General features: G+C 33.0%; 1 protein-coding gene and 1 long non-coding RNA gene across 5 annotated transcripts; one reads left to right on the forward strand and one right to left on the reverse strand.

Annotated features, from left to right (window-relative positions):
- BNAA08G04750D (uncharacterized protein At4g06598) lies at positions 1-3888 on the forward strand. 2 transcript variants are annotated; one of them, XM_048737690.1, is made up of 9 exons: positions 1-153; positions 281-856; positions 1080-1155; positions 1254-1380; positions 1474-2261; positions 2574-3139; positions 3261-3386; positions 3487-3520; positions 3606-3888. In XM_048737690.1, exons 2-5 carry the CDS (start codon positions 291-293, stop codon positions 1632-1634), a joined length of 930 nt encoding a protein of 309 aa, XP_048593647.1. In that variant the 5' UTR covers positions 1-153; positions 281-290; the 3' UTR covers positions 1635-2261; positions 2574-3139; positions 3261-3386; positions 3487-3520; positions 3606-3888. The 2 variants fall into 2 exon arrangements, with proteins under 2 accessions (XP_048593647.1, XP_013725538.1); XM_013870084.3 differs by having other exon boundaries at positions 3261-3888.
- A 4628-nt stretch (positions 3889-8516) lies between these two features.
- Positions 8517-10874, reverse strand: LOC125577035. 3 transcript variants are annotated; one of them, XR_007315360.1, is made up of 5 exons: positions 10213-10874; positions 9596-9803; positions 9346-9507; positions 9008-9209; positions 8517-8940 (listed from the first exon to the last, which is right to left on the reverse strand). It is a non-coding gene; the product is annotated as an uncharacterized LOC125577035 (long non-coding RNA). The 3 variants fall into 3 exon arrangements; XR_007315359.1 differs by having other exon boundaries at positions 8517-9209; XR_007315361.1 differs by lacking the exon at positions 10213-10874 and adding an exon at positions 10026-10186 and having other exon boundaries at positions 8517-9209.
- Positions 10875-13948: the final 3074 nt, after the last annotated feature.

Raw genomic sequence — 13948 nt, forward strand, 5'->3', positions numbered from 1 at the left:
ATTTAGCGATTGGGATAGTTCATTGTCTTTTCGAATTTTAAGAAAGAAGGGGTAATTGACACTAACACAGGAGGAGATTACATCGCGGGATATACCATTCTCCTCCACGTCGGAGGTTTGGTACTAAACGTCTCCTAAGTATTACCCTTTAAGGTATATATGTCCTAACAAACTTCGTTCAAGAATAGGAGAAAGATCAAAATAATGGTTTCTGCACTTTTTGGTTGACCACGATCAAGACATTCTTTGTTTTTTTAATACGTGTAATTCTCCCTTCTAGATTTTGAAGAATGGAAGGTTCAGGCAGTTTATCCAACGCAGGAAATTTTGGATCTATTGGAAGACAATCACAAGCTTCCCAAAAGAACAGGGAGAATAGTATTTCTCCTCCAAGTAATATGCACCATCACAGTGCTTCTTTAAATAATCTTCTCATAGATGAGCAACCAGCTTGGCTCGATGATCTCCTAAGCGAGCCAGCGTCACCTAAGATCAACAAAGGTCATAGGCGTTCAGCTAGTGACACATCTGCCTACTTAAACTCAGCTTTTATGCCTTTTAGAGAAGATGACCTTCTGAATAGTCATTTTTCTGGGCCATCTGGGATAGTGCAGAACATTAATCGGCATGATGATTTGTGGCAGCCTAACTCTTACGACAACCACGGTAAATTGGGATGGGAGTTTTCTAACAAAAATGGAACTAATTTCCAAACACATGTGTCATGGGGAGCTGTAAATAAAGCAGGTACCTCTGCCTCGAAATCAGCTGAAACACAAGTAAGTAAAATGAAAGAAGGCTCTTTCACAAAACCAGACGGTCCTGGATCAAAAACTGACTCTAAACGTATCAAACAGTAAGGGGTCTTATTCTTGTACTAATATACATACAACTTAGTACTAGTAGACATATATTTCATTTACCACAAAGCTGCTTGCTTTTTTCCTGATGCGGGTTATAGTCATCCACAAACAAAATTGGTTGGGTTTAAACGATCGATTGCTTGTACTCTAATCACCTAGTCTATAGGGCGTACCTTTTCCCATTATTGTATTATGTAATTCTCACTTAAACTGCAGCCAAAATGCTCACCGGGCACGTCTAAGGAGGCTTGAGTACATATCAGATTTGGAAAGAACCATCCAAGTGCTACAAGTAAGATTTAAAAATGAACATATTCCATATAGTCTTTAATTTCATGAACATCAGTAAACGCTATGTACATTATACATAATGAGTTTTTTTTCCAACAGGCTCAAGGATGTGAAATGTCATCTGCCATACACTACTTGGATCAACAGCTAGTCATGCTTAGCATGGAAAATAGAGCATTAAAACAACGTCTGGATAGTTTAGCAGAAATCCAAAAGCTTAAACATGGTAAATAATCTTACATCAACAATAAAGTTTCTCACTAAAATCCTAAAATATATTTTTTTCTTGCGAAATTGTAATTTTGGGTGGTTGATACAGTCGAGCAACAATTCCTTGAAAGAGAGATAGGAAATCTGAAGTTTCGAAAGCACCAACAACAACCACAACAGAATCAGAAACAAATGCAGCAGAACCGATACGACTACCGCCCACCCGCCACACAGGAACCCGAGTCCCAGTTTGCAGCCTTGGCAATATGATTTAGGAAATTCTGGATCCAGTTCCAGTTAACTTTCTCACTATGCTCTATAATAAGATCTTATATTTTTTTTCTCAATGTTCATATACGATAGGTAAGCCCAGTAAAGTTTGCAGTCTTGAATGAATGCCTGAGAAAAGTATAGTAACATATATAATAATGTGGATGTTCAAGTTCTTCTCTTTTTATTTAATTATTTTTATTGAAGATGTGTAAGAGAATTTCGTCTATGAAACAGCTCTACCATGTTAATTATGTTGTAATAATATATATATATATATACTGAAGACTTTGATTCTCTTCTCTTCTTGCCACCTAAGAAAATAGTGAAAGGAGAGATTGACACCTGCCCCTCAATTTATGTGGGTTTCGTTTTCGTTTTGAGCCTTAATTTTGCTCCACTCATACAGCCCGCAGATAGTATCATTAACCGTAAACGCGGCTGTAAGTATTGTTGTGATATTAGGTTTAGGCCTGCTTTTATCTCCACCATTCTGAGAGCGTTGTTTCATCTTCTTCCTTAAAATTCGAAAAGCTACCGGTTACTTTTCATCTGCTTAAAGTCCTTATTAATCCATCAAATGAGAGCTTCCTCCATGAAAGGTGGTGGAACTGCGACTATAAAAATGTAAGCTTGCCTTCCCTTGAACATCATCCTCTTAATCTTAGCCCAAACAATTGTTTAGTTTATTGTAGTAGTTGTGGATGCTCACTGGATGTATGTGCTATTTCATCCACATTCGAATCTTAATAGGCTTTTTATTTTATATTGAAAAAGTTTTGATTTGCTGATCCGTGAACATGCAATTCTGTTTAATCATTTGAACCTATTTGCTTTCTTACAATGTTATGTTATGCGTACATCCTAATGTTGCGTCTGAACATTTTCCAGTTCAAAGGAAATGATTTATAATCTGTTTTTTTTCTATGGATTTTGAAGAATGGTCAAGTACAGTAGTGTGCTCGATCCACGAGAGGCTGAAACATGGAGTCATTCCATTATAAAACTGCAAAGTCTCTTACATCATAGATTCCTCTCTCGGTGTTCCTCAATGGGTTTTGGTTTTGTTCCTTACTTTACTTTCTCTCTGGAAGTTGGTGTCTTAATAGCGTTCTCACAGCCTTCTCGCTGTCAATCGAAAGATGTTCACTGTCTCTTGGATTTTGGACAGTGATGGGTTTTGTTCTATTTCGGTGTAACTTCGAACCCGAGGCTGATAATTTCTAAAGGAGGTCGCTTTTGTTGATCTAAAACTCATTACCATAGAATCTCAAGATTGCGACTTTACATGGATTTACGTGTTTTTAGGGAATGGTTCCTTTAGTATATATAAAGTTTGCTACTTTGATTTGGTGCTAGCTTCGTATATATGGTTTTAACATATTTTTTTTGAGTTTCAGGTGATAGCCGTCAATGGGCAGTTTCCAGGACCTTTGTTTAATGCTACGACCAACTATAATGTTGTTGTTAGAGTCTAAATTGGATGAGACTCTTCTTTTAACTTGGTGAGTCCAGGAGCTTTCTTTCTATACCAACTGACCAGTTGTGACTAAAATGTATGGTTCTCATTTTCTATGTGACTACTAATATGCTTCTTGAGTTCTTTTAATTTGTTTTTTGGAATAGGCCTTGGCCACCTGGCATCCAAATGCGGCGTAACTTGTGGCAAGACGGTCTTCTTGGCACACACTTCCCTATTCCTCTGAGATGGAACTTTACTTACCAGTTTCAGGTGGAAGATCAAATTGGAAGGTTCTTCTACTCTCCCTGACTCAACTTTCAGAGAGCATATGGCAATTTTGGTTATTTTTTAATTAATAACCGGAACATTAATTTTATCCTTTTCCCACAGCCTAACGGCGAAATGGTACACTCAATACCATAAGGTAGGTAATCATCACTTTGGTCTTTTGTCTGTGTTTCATTATCGTCGCCCTTTTTAATCTATACCTTTGCTTTTCTGGTTTTAAGGAGAATACATGATTATGGGAAAGAACTTGGGATGCCGGATGGAGTCTCATCATTGGAAAGGGTCCTTACAAGTACAACTACAGTAGTGTACCTGTTTGACTAAGAGTTTTTCTCACTTTGTCTCATGAGATGGATCTCTTCTAATGTGACTTTCCCTGTGGGGAAACCCTTCAGAGCTTGAAGCTCGCGTTGTTTACTTTCTCTACAATTCTAGATTTTAGTACAACTTTATTGTAACAATAATTTCGTGTCCTCTAGATTCATATAAATTACTTTCTGCTAATTTTCTTTTCTCTGTAGTTTGAACCATATAAGTTAATAGTAAATGCGTGCACTTGCAAGAATAATCAAACTTATTACTCTAATTACTCACAAAACTTACTAAAAATATTCATGGTGGTGAATTTTATTACATACAATACATCTGTGTGTAGATAGCCTGAACTTGACGTATCCGCGAGTGTTACTATAAACTACAGACTTTTGTAGATTGAGTCTCTAAACTTCTCCAGGGTTAGTCTGATTGGTAATTATGTATTTTCATTCTTCAAGTACAAACTTGCATGAGTACTTACAATGTTAATGGTGAGAATGAGATTACAACAAAGTTTGTCGTAAATAAATTGGTATTTTAGTCTACGAATTTCTGAATATTAGTTGATTTTATTTTACACTAGAGATTTTTTCCACGCTACGTGCAGATTACAGATTTATATTATATGTTTATGTTGAATTATATTGTTTTTCCCAACAATAACGGAGGCGAGAAGTAGCGGTGTTCTTTTTTTCCATATAAATCAGACCCAGCCGAACAGAACGTCTCTTCGGAACGACTCAAGACCGACTACCACTTGATTTTAGAAGATGGGCGTTGACAAAAAAATATATTGTTTTTTTATTTTTGATATAAATTTTTTTAAATAATTTATTTCACGAATTTCGTTAGAAATTTTACTTTTTATATTTTATAAACCTTGTCTTCTAAATATCTTTCATCGACATAAAATGTTAAAAAAACATCTTAAACTTTATGTATATATAGATTGTTTATCCATTGTTTTAGTTTATTTTATAATCTTGTGTAATCTATATTAAAAATTTGTAATTATTTATATCTAATACCAATAATTTATATATAAATAATAAACTGATAGATTTTATTTTGACTTTTATTAGTTGATATATATTGATATTATTCACCTATTTATTTTTATATATACTATTCTGATGTTTTGACGTAAGTTTAGACAAAACGTTTAGTATTCTCTTTTGATGGTATTTTCTAATAGAATCAATGTAGTTCTTTAATAGTTTGGTTAGTATTTTGCATTTTTTTGTTTTGTAATTTTAAATAGTATGTGTTTAAAATAATTGTTTTATTTTAAAACTGATATTTACTATTAACATGAAATATTCTTTTCAAAAAAAATATAAACAACTTTAATCACAAATACAAATATAGATATATTGTACATAAATAAATATATTATATAACTATTTGTGCTTTATCAATTTGTTAAAATATGTACATTACAACATACAATTGACCAATTAGTCAAAGTTTAGTAAATTTTAGATTTGAGTTAGCATATGAAACACTCGGAGCAGATACACCCATATCTCAATAGGAGGGGGAATTCGCTAATTCTCTAATTAGGTCTCTCCAAAACATGTTCGGTCACCAAAAAACACATCTAATTGATAACTCAAATCAAAGAAATATTAAAAGATCAAACGAATAAAAATATTATACATACAAAGATTTTTAGAGAGAGTCCCTACCTAAATTTTCTATACAGTTTCCCACACAACTTATAACAACACAAATTCTCGATAACTGAGTTTCCGTTCTCAGCCTCTTTCCTGTTAGCCTTTTATCTTCTTCTATAGCTGGTTCTTCCTCTTGTAAGTTTTTTTTTGTAGCCACCATGCTTGTAAGTTGTAAGTTATACGTTTATAACTTTCAGAGTTACCTAGTCACGCTACTTTAGACAGCCATAGCCCCATCAGTTAGAAGAAGAAAGATGGAGCTTGCATGAAAACAGCGGATGGTATACCAAAAACATTAAAAAGAACTATTGAATCTGTAAGCACAAAAAGGGGAACAACATTCAAGGGATCAATTTCCATGTGCTTTCCACTGAATAAAACGTAGGGAGAGAAGCTGTATGAGTAAAACGTGACAGCTACTTCTCCCACCAAACACAATATACAGGTAGCCCATCCACAGAACTTGAAAGCGTACGTAGTCTTAGTAGCGGTGGCGCCATTATAGATGTTGTCAAGTGGATCCACCAGTCAAGCAATTATTAGACGTATGTTGCAATTAGTAGTTCTGTAGTATATTAACATAAACAAATCGCATGAAAACTTTAAATTGGTTCTGCAACATCAAAAATACCTATCAATCCAAACATACTTTTTGTTAAAAGTTGTCTCAGTTATCTTCGGCAAGGTATGTAGAATGCATGAAGGTTGATTTTTTGTTATACTATAGTAATGGGACAAATCAAGAAACATAGGTGACAACTATAATCTCTATAATATTATTTGAGAAGTCAATTTCTTATATGCCGCTCTCACGTTAACTCTCACGATGGTTGATTACACTGATACCCTTAATGAATTAAAAATATTACATGTAACATACTATTATTTATTTTTTTTGTTTAGTTTCCTTTTTAAAATTTTCCAAAAAAATATACATATAATAAAAAAAGAATATTTTTATAAAGTAAAAAAAACGAATTGAAAAACAAAAATATATGTATACAGTAAATATAATATGATTTCATAAAAAAGGAAAGTTCACAAAATAATAATATTACATTTAAAAAAAATTTCAAATAACATAAATCATACTTTTGAAATAATAAAACACCTTCTTTATATCTATATTTTCTTAGATGAAAAATATAAATTTTTATACAATGTTATTATAAAAATATATTATTTCTTTTAAAACATAATTTTAAGAAATACAAAAAAATTCAAAGTAATAGAAATATTTTTATATATCTATCTATTTTCTTAGATGATTACATACAATAGTTAAGTAACATAAACTGATATATGTTTAATTGACTAAAAATAGTTTATAATTAGTATTATTTAACTGTTTTATTTATTTGCATATATTTAGTTGACTATAATATCTTTCAATTACAGCAAAAAATATTGATAAATTATATTTACTTATATAATATTATTTTCAAATACAATCACAATTTTGTCTACTACTTATTTTTAAGATTTATTAAAAAAAACTAAAAATAAATTTTAAAAATAGTTACAAAATAGTTTAATGAGGTAGATATATTATATTTTATAACTATTGAAGTTATTTGCTTTCTTAATATTAAGTTTGATTTTAAGTTTTTTTTTATGTTTGTGGAACTTAATAGAACCATAATCAAAATACCAAAGCAAGTCTGAATTCACATTTTTAAGATTATTTAAGATAAATTTCAGTTTTCATTCAACAAATCAAAGGCAAAAAGTTATTTAGAATTTATAAAATATTTTAATTATTGTAAATATTGATATGTGTTGATGAGCTTTCAAAAATGTGTCATCTACTTATGGATGTAACTTTCTATTGATCATCGATGTATTTTTCTAATATTTCTTTTAAAAACATCAACATATAATTTGATAAATATTATGAAAATACATGGACATTTCAAAGATAAACAAAATTGATTTGATTTTACTTAATTATAATAAACATAATTATAGTACATTTTAAATTTAAAAGAATATATGTAACTACGATATCTAAAATCATAGATTTAACTACGATAAGAATCTATAATTTTATAAAAATAGTAATTTTTTTATAAATATAAATCATAGGACAACTCAAAACGTATTAAAAATGAAAATAAAATATTAACCAACTGTTACAATTTAGTTCTTTTTCAAAATTTATATATATGCATGAGACTTCAGAATATTATCACTATTATTAATTTATGTAATTTAAAATCAGACAATTTAGTTTATTTTTTTTTTCATTATGAGCACAATTTATCTTAAGTTATACATAATCTTTATAAAATATATTTACATTTCTAAGACAACAACCACCTAAATGCAAAATCAAAAATTAAACAATTTTTTTAATATAGTTAGAATAAAAATATTACAGTTGAATTCAGAGATTCAATCCAATTTACCCAAATGATAGTTAAATCGACTGTAAGAACACCAAAACCGATTAGATATAACATATATAAAATAATATGTATAACTAAAGTAATATAATATTATTAATATAAATGATGCATACAAATTATAAATTTTAATTTAAAATTAAAAGTAAATAGCAATCAATTGTTTTAGTATATTTAATTTAGAAATATTTATACCCGTGCATGAGCACGGGAAAATCACCTAGTGTGCTAAGTATAACAGAAACCTTAATGTGTGTTGTTGTTGCATTTAATTCTCGAGCCCTTAACGTAGTATCAAAGAATGGTCATAAATTTCTTGATTTGCTTGAAGTAAAAGCAAAGGTTGTAGTTTTTATCCATGTCATTGACATGACAGCTCTCTGGTGGTTTGAGCTTCTGCATGTTTATTTGGTATAGGCTTTGTGAAGACGATGTTGATCCGTCAAATAATCCTAGGAAATGCGTTTAAAATAGAGCTCTCTTTGTTAAAAAAGAAGAATAGAGATCTCTTTGCCCAGCCTTTGTTTGGTCCTGAGGATTAGTTTAAACTTTCCTCTTGTTTTTTGAAATCGTAAGTGTAAAGCTTAATAACCCAATCTTACTTTTTGTTCCTATTGAGAGATTATAAGAATGTTGGTTTTGGCGACTATGAGAAATAATGATTTCTGATTTAATATCTTCGAAGTTGTTTTAGGCCTTACATAAGAAGTGTTTCCCATTAAAAGACAAAATAAAATATTAAACTGGCTATCCTTTGGTAAGATAGATAATCTGTCAAGTTGAACCAGATATAGTAAACTATTAAACTGTGAACTATTCTTGTTACAAATTGTGGTTATTCTAGAAATTGAAATTGATGTGTAGGCCACTCACAAACTCCGCTATATTCTGCGACTCTTCTGAGATGAGAGCCGTAGCCTCAATTTTCATGACTCTCCAGCATCTCCGCAGCTTCTCCTGTGTTGTCCCTCTCTTCTCATCTATCTCATTCTGTCTCCATGCTAATCGTCTGTGTGTATTACTTCGCCGTCACCGACTCTTCCTCAACCGTGCCTACTGTGGAAGGTTTAGTCATCACCAGGTTACAACTTTGTAATTTGCAGTTGCTGTTTCCTACATTCCCTTGGACCATAACTGCCCCTGGTTAGCTTCTTGACCACCTGCAACTATTTGATACATTTCAGTCACCACCATTGACAATGACTCATGTCATAGAGAACAACTTACACCATCACCCCAGCTACAGATCCATGGGATCATCTTCCTATGTAGTATCAGTCACATGAGTATAAGATAAGACGTTTGTTCATCAGAATCGGGAATGTCGTGACTCAATATGTAAAAGTCTACACATGTCTTTAGATCATACTCACGACCATTTCATCTGACCCATCTCTTCCTTCTCTGCTTGGTAAGTTTAAGCTTTGCTCTGACAATATGCAACATGTTGCTTGCATCAATTAACATCCATATACCAGATTTTGAAGCAAATAATATTCACATACACCTAAACCTATCACAGTTCACATATCATTAAGAACTTTAAAAATTAAACTTATTCCCACCTGTTTTCTGGATGATAACATAGGAGAAAAGCAAGCAAACCTTCTTGCGGAGTAAAGGCTTTTGGTGGGTGGCTTTCACAGCAGTTATTGGTGTCACTATGAATCTGAAAGATTTATCTTCTTCATCCATGGCTTGTTAATGTTCCTGATACAATCATCAATCTGAAAATATATTTAAAACACTGAGATTGGGTCAACATGTATTCACTTTTAAGTTATGAGTTGACTAACAGTCACTATAGTTGGAAACCTGCATTGAGTTTACAATCAAACAAAGCTGATACGAAATCTCTCAAACTCCGAAAGCCTGCAGATTCTTTGATACACACTCTGAAACAATGTTTTTTTGTATCCTTACTCCTCTATAATCTTCTTCTCACTATTTTCTGAAACATGCGTCGCTTATTTCCCTTGTAAATATTTAAGTACCCTTTCAATCTCCATAAAGCTTGAAGGACCTGTAACATTGGACACGATTTAACTTAAGTGAGTGATGTATGCATAATCAAGAATGCTAATCTGAAACTAATATTTCCAACTAATCCAATCAGTGTTTACGGAATAATCACAAAAAATTAAAAAAAAAACAAATGGATTGTAAAAATCTAAACTAACTCTCCTTGGAGGGATCAATGTTGTTGTTAGCACGGGAGTATGAAATCAGGTTTAGATTTCCTCACCTTTGGAATGCCTAATCAATTTTCTCTGCAAGAGTCATCATAAGGATTGAAGATATTTAGGAGATAACCCTAATCTGAAGCAGTAGAAACAAATAAAACAATTTGCTCAAACCCCTAAAACCGATGAAATCAACAGGAGAACAATGAAAGAACGATGATTAGGTTTCTTAAAGGTTTGGAAACTTACTGAGGTTGGCTAATGAAATCTTCATCTTTTAGGAAGTTACAACGGCATGCCTTCAAGAACAGTGGAGTAAGAGATCATGGGGTATGTATTTAAGAAATAATTGAAGAGGGTTAATCTGTAACCGGTATCTCTGCGGATGGATAAGGAAGAAGATGAAACAACTCTTTTTGGAGCTCAGGTTACACCTCAATCTCGAATGAGGGATATTTTTAAGAGATCCACTTGTTTACAGAAAGTTGGACAAATTAATGGAGAAAACTTGGAACTGAGAAGCTGGATAGAGACATTGGAAAGGCGCAGGAGAAAAGAAGGATTAGCCATCGTAAAGTTGTTTTTTTTTTTACTAATCTGACATGGCATCTTAAGACAATTTGATTGGCTTGAATTTCTGATCCTACGTGGACAGGCTAAATGGTGATCTTATTCTCCTTTTAGTATAGTATAGATTGCCAAAGTCCTAAAAAGTATTAAAATGCATTCCACTTATTTTCAAAGTCAAAGCAGAACTAACAATGACAATTAACAATTACAATACAGTGAAACATTACATTTAACACATTTTTAATGGTTAAACAAATATATGATTTCAAATGTAATAAAAATTAGATAACAAACAAAGAAAAATAATTTAGTTTAAATTGATTTTTTTTTGTTGGTCAAACATTTTAAATTAAAAATAAAATGTAAGATTTATAATGTATTTATTTTGATGATTTGATTACACGCCCATAGGAACTAATATCAATTTAAAATACTCCATGTAAAATTTTGATAGGTGTAAGAAATTCGTGCTCGTTACATGTCCAAATTTTTTATATTGGTAAACGAGAAGATAAAGATAATGATAGTTGGGGTAGTGGTGCTAAAATAGAGTACACCCTTTCATTTAATGCTTTCGTACATAACTATGTCTGGTACAGAAGATACTATATAGAAAAGACTGAAGAAAGTTGGAGATACAATAGGTATTGGGTATCACTACACTAGGTGGTATGGGAACATATTTGGAGATCTCAGAGAGTCTTGGTGGCTCTAAAACACAGGTTTTTGGTTTTCTTAATGAAAGGGTTAATAATAAAGTTAATCATTGGACTCTCCGATTGATTACAAAGGGTGGTAAGGAGGTTTTAATCAAATCAGTAGCATCTCCCATGCCAACTCATGTGATGTCTTGCTTCCGTTTACCGCGAACAGTGACTAAGAAACTTACGGGTACAGTTGCTCATTTTTGGTGGGGTGGCAGCGGTAATTCAAAAGGTAAGCATTGGTTTTCGTGGGACAAGTTGTGTAAGGATAAAGCTGAAGGGGGCATAGGTTTTAGAGATATTCAGAACTTTAATACGGCTTTATTAGCGAAACAGCTATGGCATTTAATTGATAAACCTAATTCGCTTTTTGCAAGAGTTTTCAAAGGACGATACTATCAAAATTCAGATCCTTTGGATCCTATCAGATCATACTCTCTCTCGTATGGATGGAGAAGTATAACATCTAATAGATCTCTGGTTAATAAAGGGCTAATCAAAAGAGTGAGAATAGGTTCAAGCATATCAGTCTGGAATGATCCTTGGACCCCGCTCCTCGCCCGAGGTCAGCAACCCTAAAATTTTCTAATCAATTTTTGAATCCATTACTTAAGGTGGAGGATCTCATTAATCCAGTTGATCTGTCTTGGAACCTGGATTTACTCAATGCATATGTTCATCAGGACGATGTGAGTACTATACTGAGTTGAAACCGTTTAATGAACAAGTTGAAGGTTTTCATATCTTGGAGACCGACTCCCATCTTTTCAAGTGTATCCTTGAATATGTGGCGACCGAGCTACCAGTGTCGATAAAGACTCTTGTGACTTCACAAGCTCCAACATCTAGATTTCATCAATAGAGGATCGTTGTGTGGTGTGTGGACACCAAAAGTATCTTCAGCGGAGAAAGTGATGTGTTGATCATTCCCCGGCTTGGCAGGTCATTTCTGAGTAGCAGCGGCTTGTATTTGATATTCATTGACCGATCTGAATGAGTCTCGACTTAGATGTGATCCTCTCATGATGAAATTTAGTTGAGCTCCCATGATTTAATTTAATTTAAGTTGCAAATCCTTGGCGTTGGATTGGTTGAGCTCCCTCTTTTCGTCCTCGGCGTTTGACTCTTGCTGATCTTGTTAACGATACTTCGTAATGTCCTATGTGGGTGGCAACTGTTGAATCTAAGTTTGGATGGACTTGCTAAAGAATGAAACAAACTCGATTGTGGGTGTTTCGAAGGTTTTTATTGATTATAAGAGAGTTAGGTTGCATAGTCTGTGAACAAGAGGGAAAATTACTCATCACTCGGCAGAGTTGGCCATAAAAGTACAAATCGGTGAGAAATAACAAAGTGTAAAACCCTAATTTCTAGTCGTCAGTCTCTTGTGTGTTTAAGTCTGGATCTCATTCAGAGTTCCTTTTGTCATGCTTTTATACGTAGACCTCGTCTTTCTCTTGTCCTAAGTCAATTTGATCTAATGGGTCGGGTTATGCTTTACGGGACGAACATTGGGGCTATCGAGCCGAGCTCGGTACACGGTGAATAAAGTCAAACTGTCTAACTGAGTATGAGTGTCAGTCTTCTTATGCCGAGTGATGTTAAGTTGGGCCGGAAGAACCAGGGGCGGAGGTAGTGAAAGAGTAAAGGTCAGCTGACCCTACACTTTAAAAAAAAGATATGTTTTCCTTTGATAAAAATTCATTGACTCCACTAAAAATAGAAATTTTGCCCCACAAAAACAATTAGAAAACGTTAAAAATGCAAGGTTTAATTTACTTACATCTATATTTATATATAAAGAAGGGTTTTCTTCACTCCTAGACCATCCACATCAGATTCCATGTCACTAATTCGGAGTATGTTGTGACAACACGTGTCACTGTCAATCAAAAGTCAATGTTTCATTAATTTTTGAGTTAAATGAGTTTTATGTGTTTACTACGGTCCAAATACATCTTCTCTAAAAAAACTGTGTACGAAACTTAGGGAAAGTGGCCATCAAGCAACAATTCCCGTTCAGTCAACTGCCAATAGAAATCCAACAGTTTTACCGGTGACGAACGATTCCGATCAATGTCAGTTGGAAGCCGAATAGACTTCTTTAATCTGGCACCGTTACGGAAATTAACTTGGTTCATGCATCTTCTTCATTAACATTCATATTAATACCTACTCTCTACTTCTCACATGATCTCACATTCAATGATTCCCTTCATTCATTTCTTTGTGTTAATCCTCCATTATAAATATGAAGGTTTTCTTCCAACAAAATCATCAGTTCATTTTTCTTAATAAACAACACAAAAAGGTGATGAAAAATGATTTGTTAAGCCCATGGTTATACTTAACGGATTGTGACAGAAAAGTGATAAGAAACAGAAAAAATGAGATAAGAAACAAAATAAATAGAGAAGAAGAGAAAAGAGGAAGACGATAGAAGAGGGAAGATAACTTTTTTTTGGTGCACTTTTTTTTTAAAAGATCTATTTATCTTTAGCTCATAATAATTTCCAACATTTTGGTGTTGATTTTTCATTACTGTGGCTCCCTAAAAGGTTGTTGGCCATGATCTCAAGGATACAACAGTTAGTGCAGACACTTCTGGATATAGAATCTTGTGTGAGTATTCATGATTGTGATTTGTGAGTATATTTCAATTACATCTTTTCCGTACCGACTACTGGACTGTGAATTCTATTTAACTTGGT

The sequence above is a fragment of the Brassica napus genome, chromosome A8, assembly GCF_020379485.1.
Source record: "Brassica napus cultivar Da-Ae chromosome A8, Da-Ae, whole genome shotgun sequence".
Lineage (NCBI taxonomy): Eukaryota > Viridiplantae > Streptophyta > Magnoliopsida > Brassicales > Brassicaceae > Brassica > Brassica napus.

Excerpts from the sequence above, each read along its gene's own strand:
- BNAA08G04750D (XM_013870084.3), top strand. The coding sequence starts at position 291 with ATGGAAGGTTCAGGCAGTTTATCCAACGCAGGAAATTTTGGATCTATT. Across the intron at positions 857-1,079 it reads GACTCTAAACGTATCAAACA|CCAAAATGCTCACCGGGCAC; the intron begins GTAAGGGGTCTT and ends CTTAAACTGCAG. Across the intron at positions 1,381-1,473 it reads AATCCAAAAGCTTAAACATG|TCGAGCAACAATTCCTTGAA; the intron begins GTAAATAATCTT and ends TGGTTGATACAG.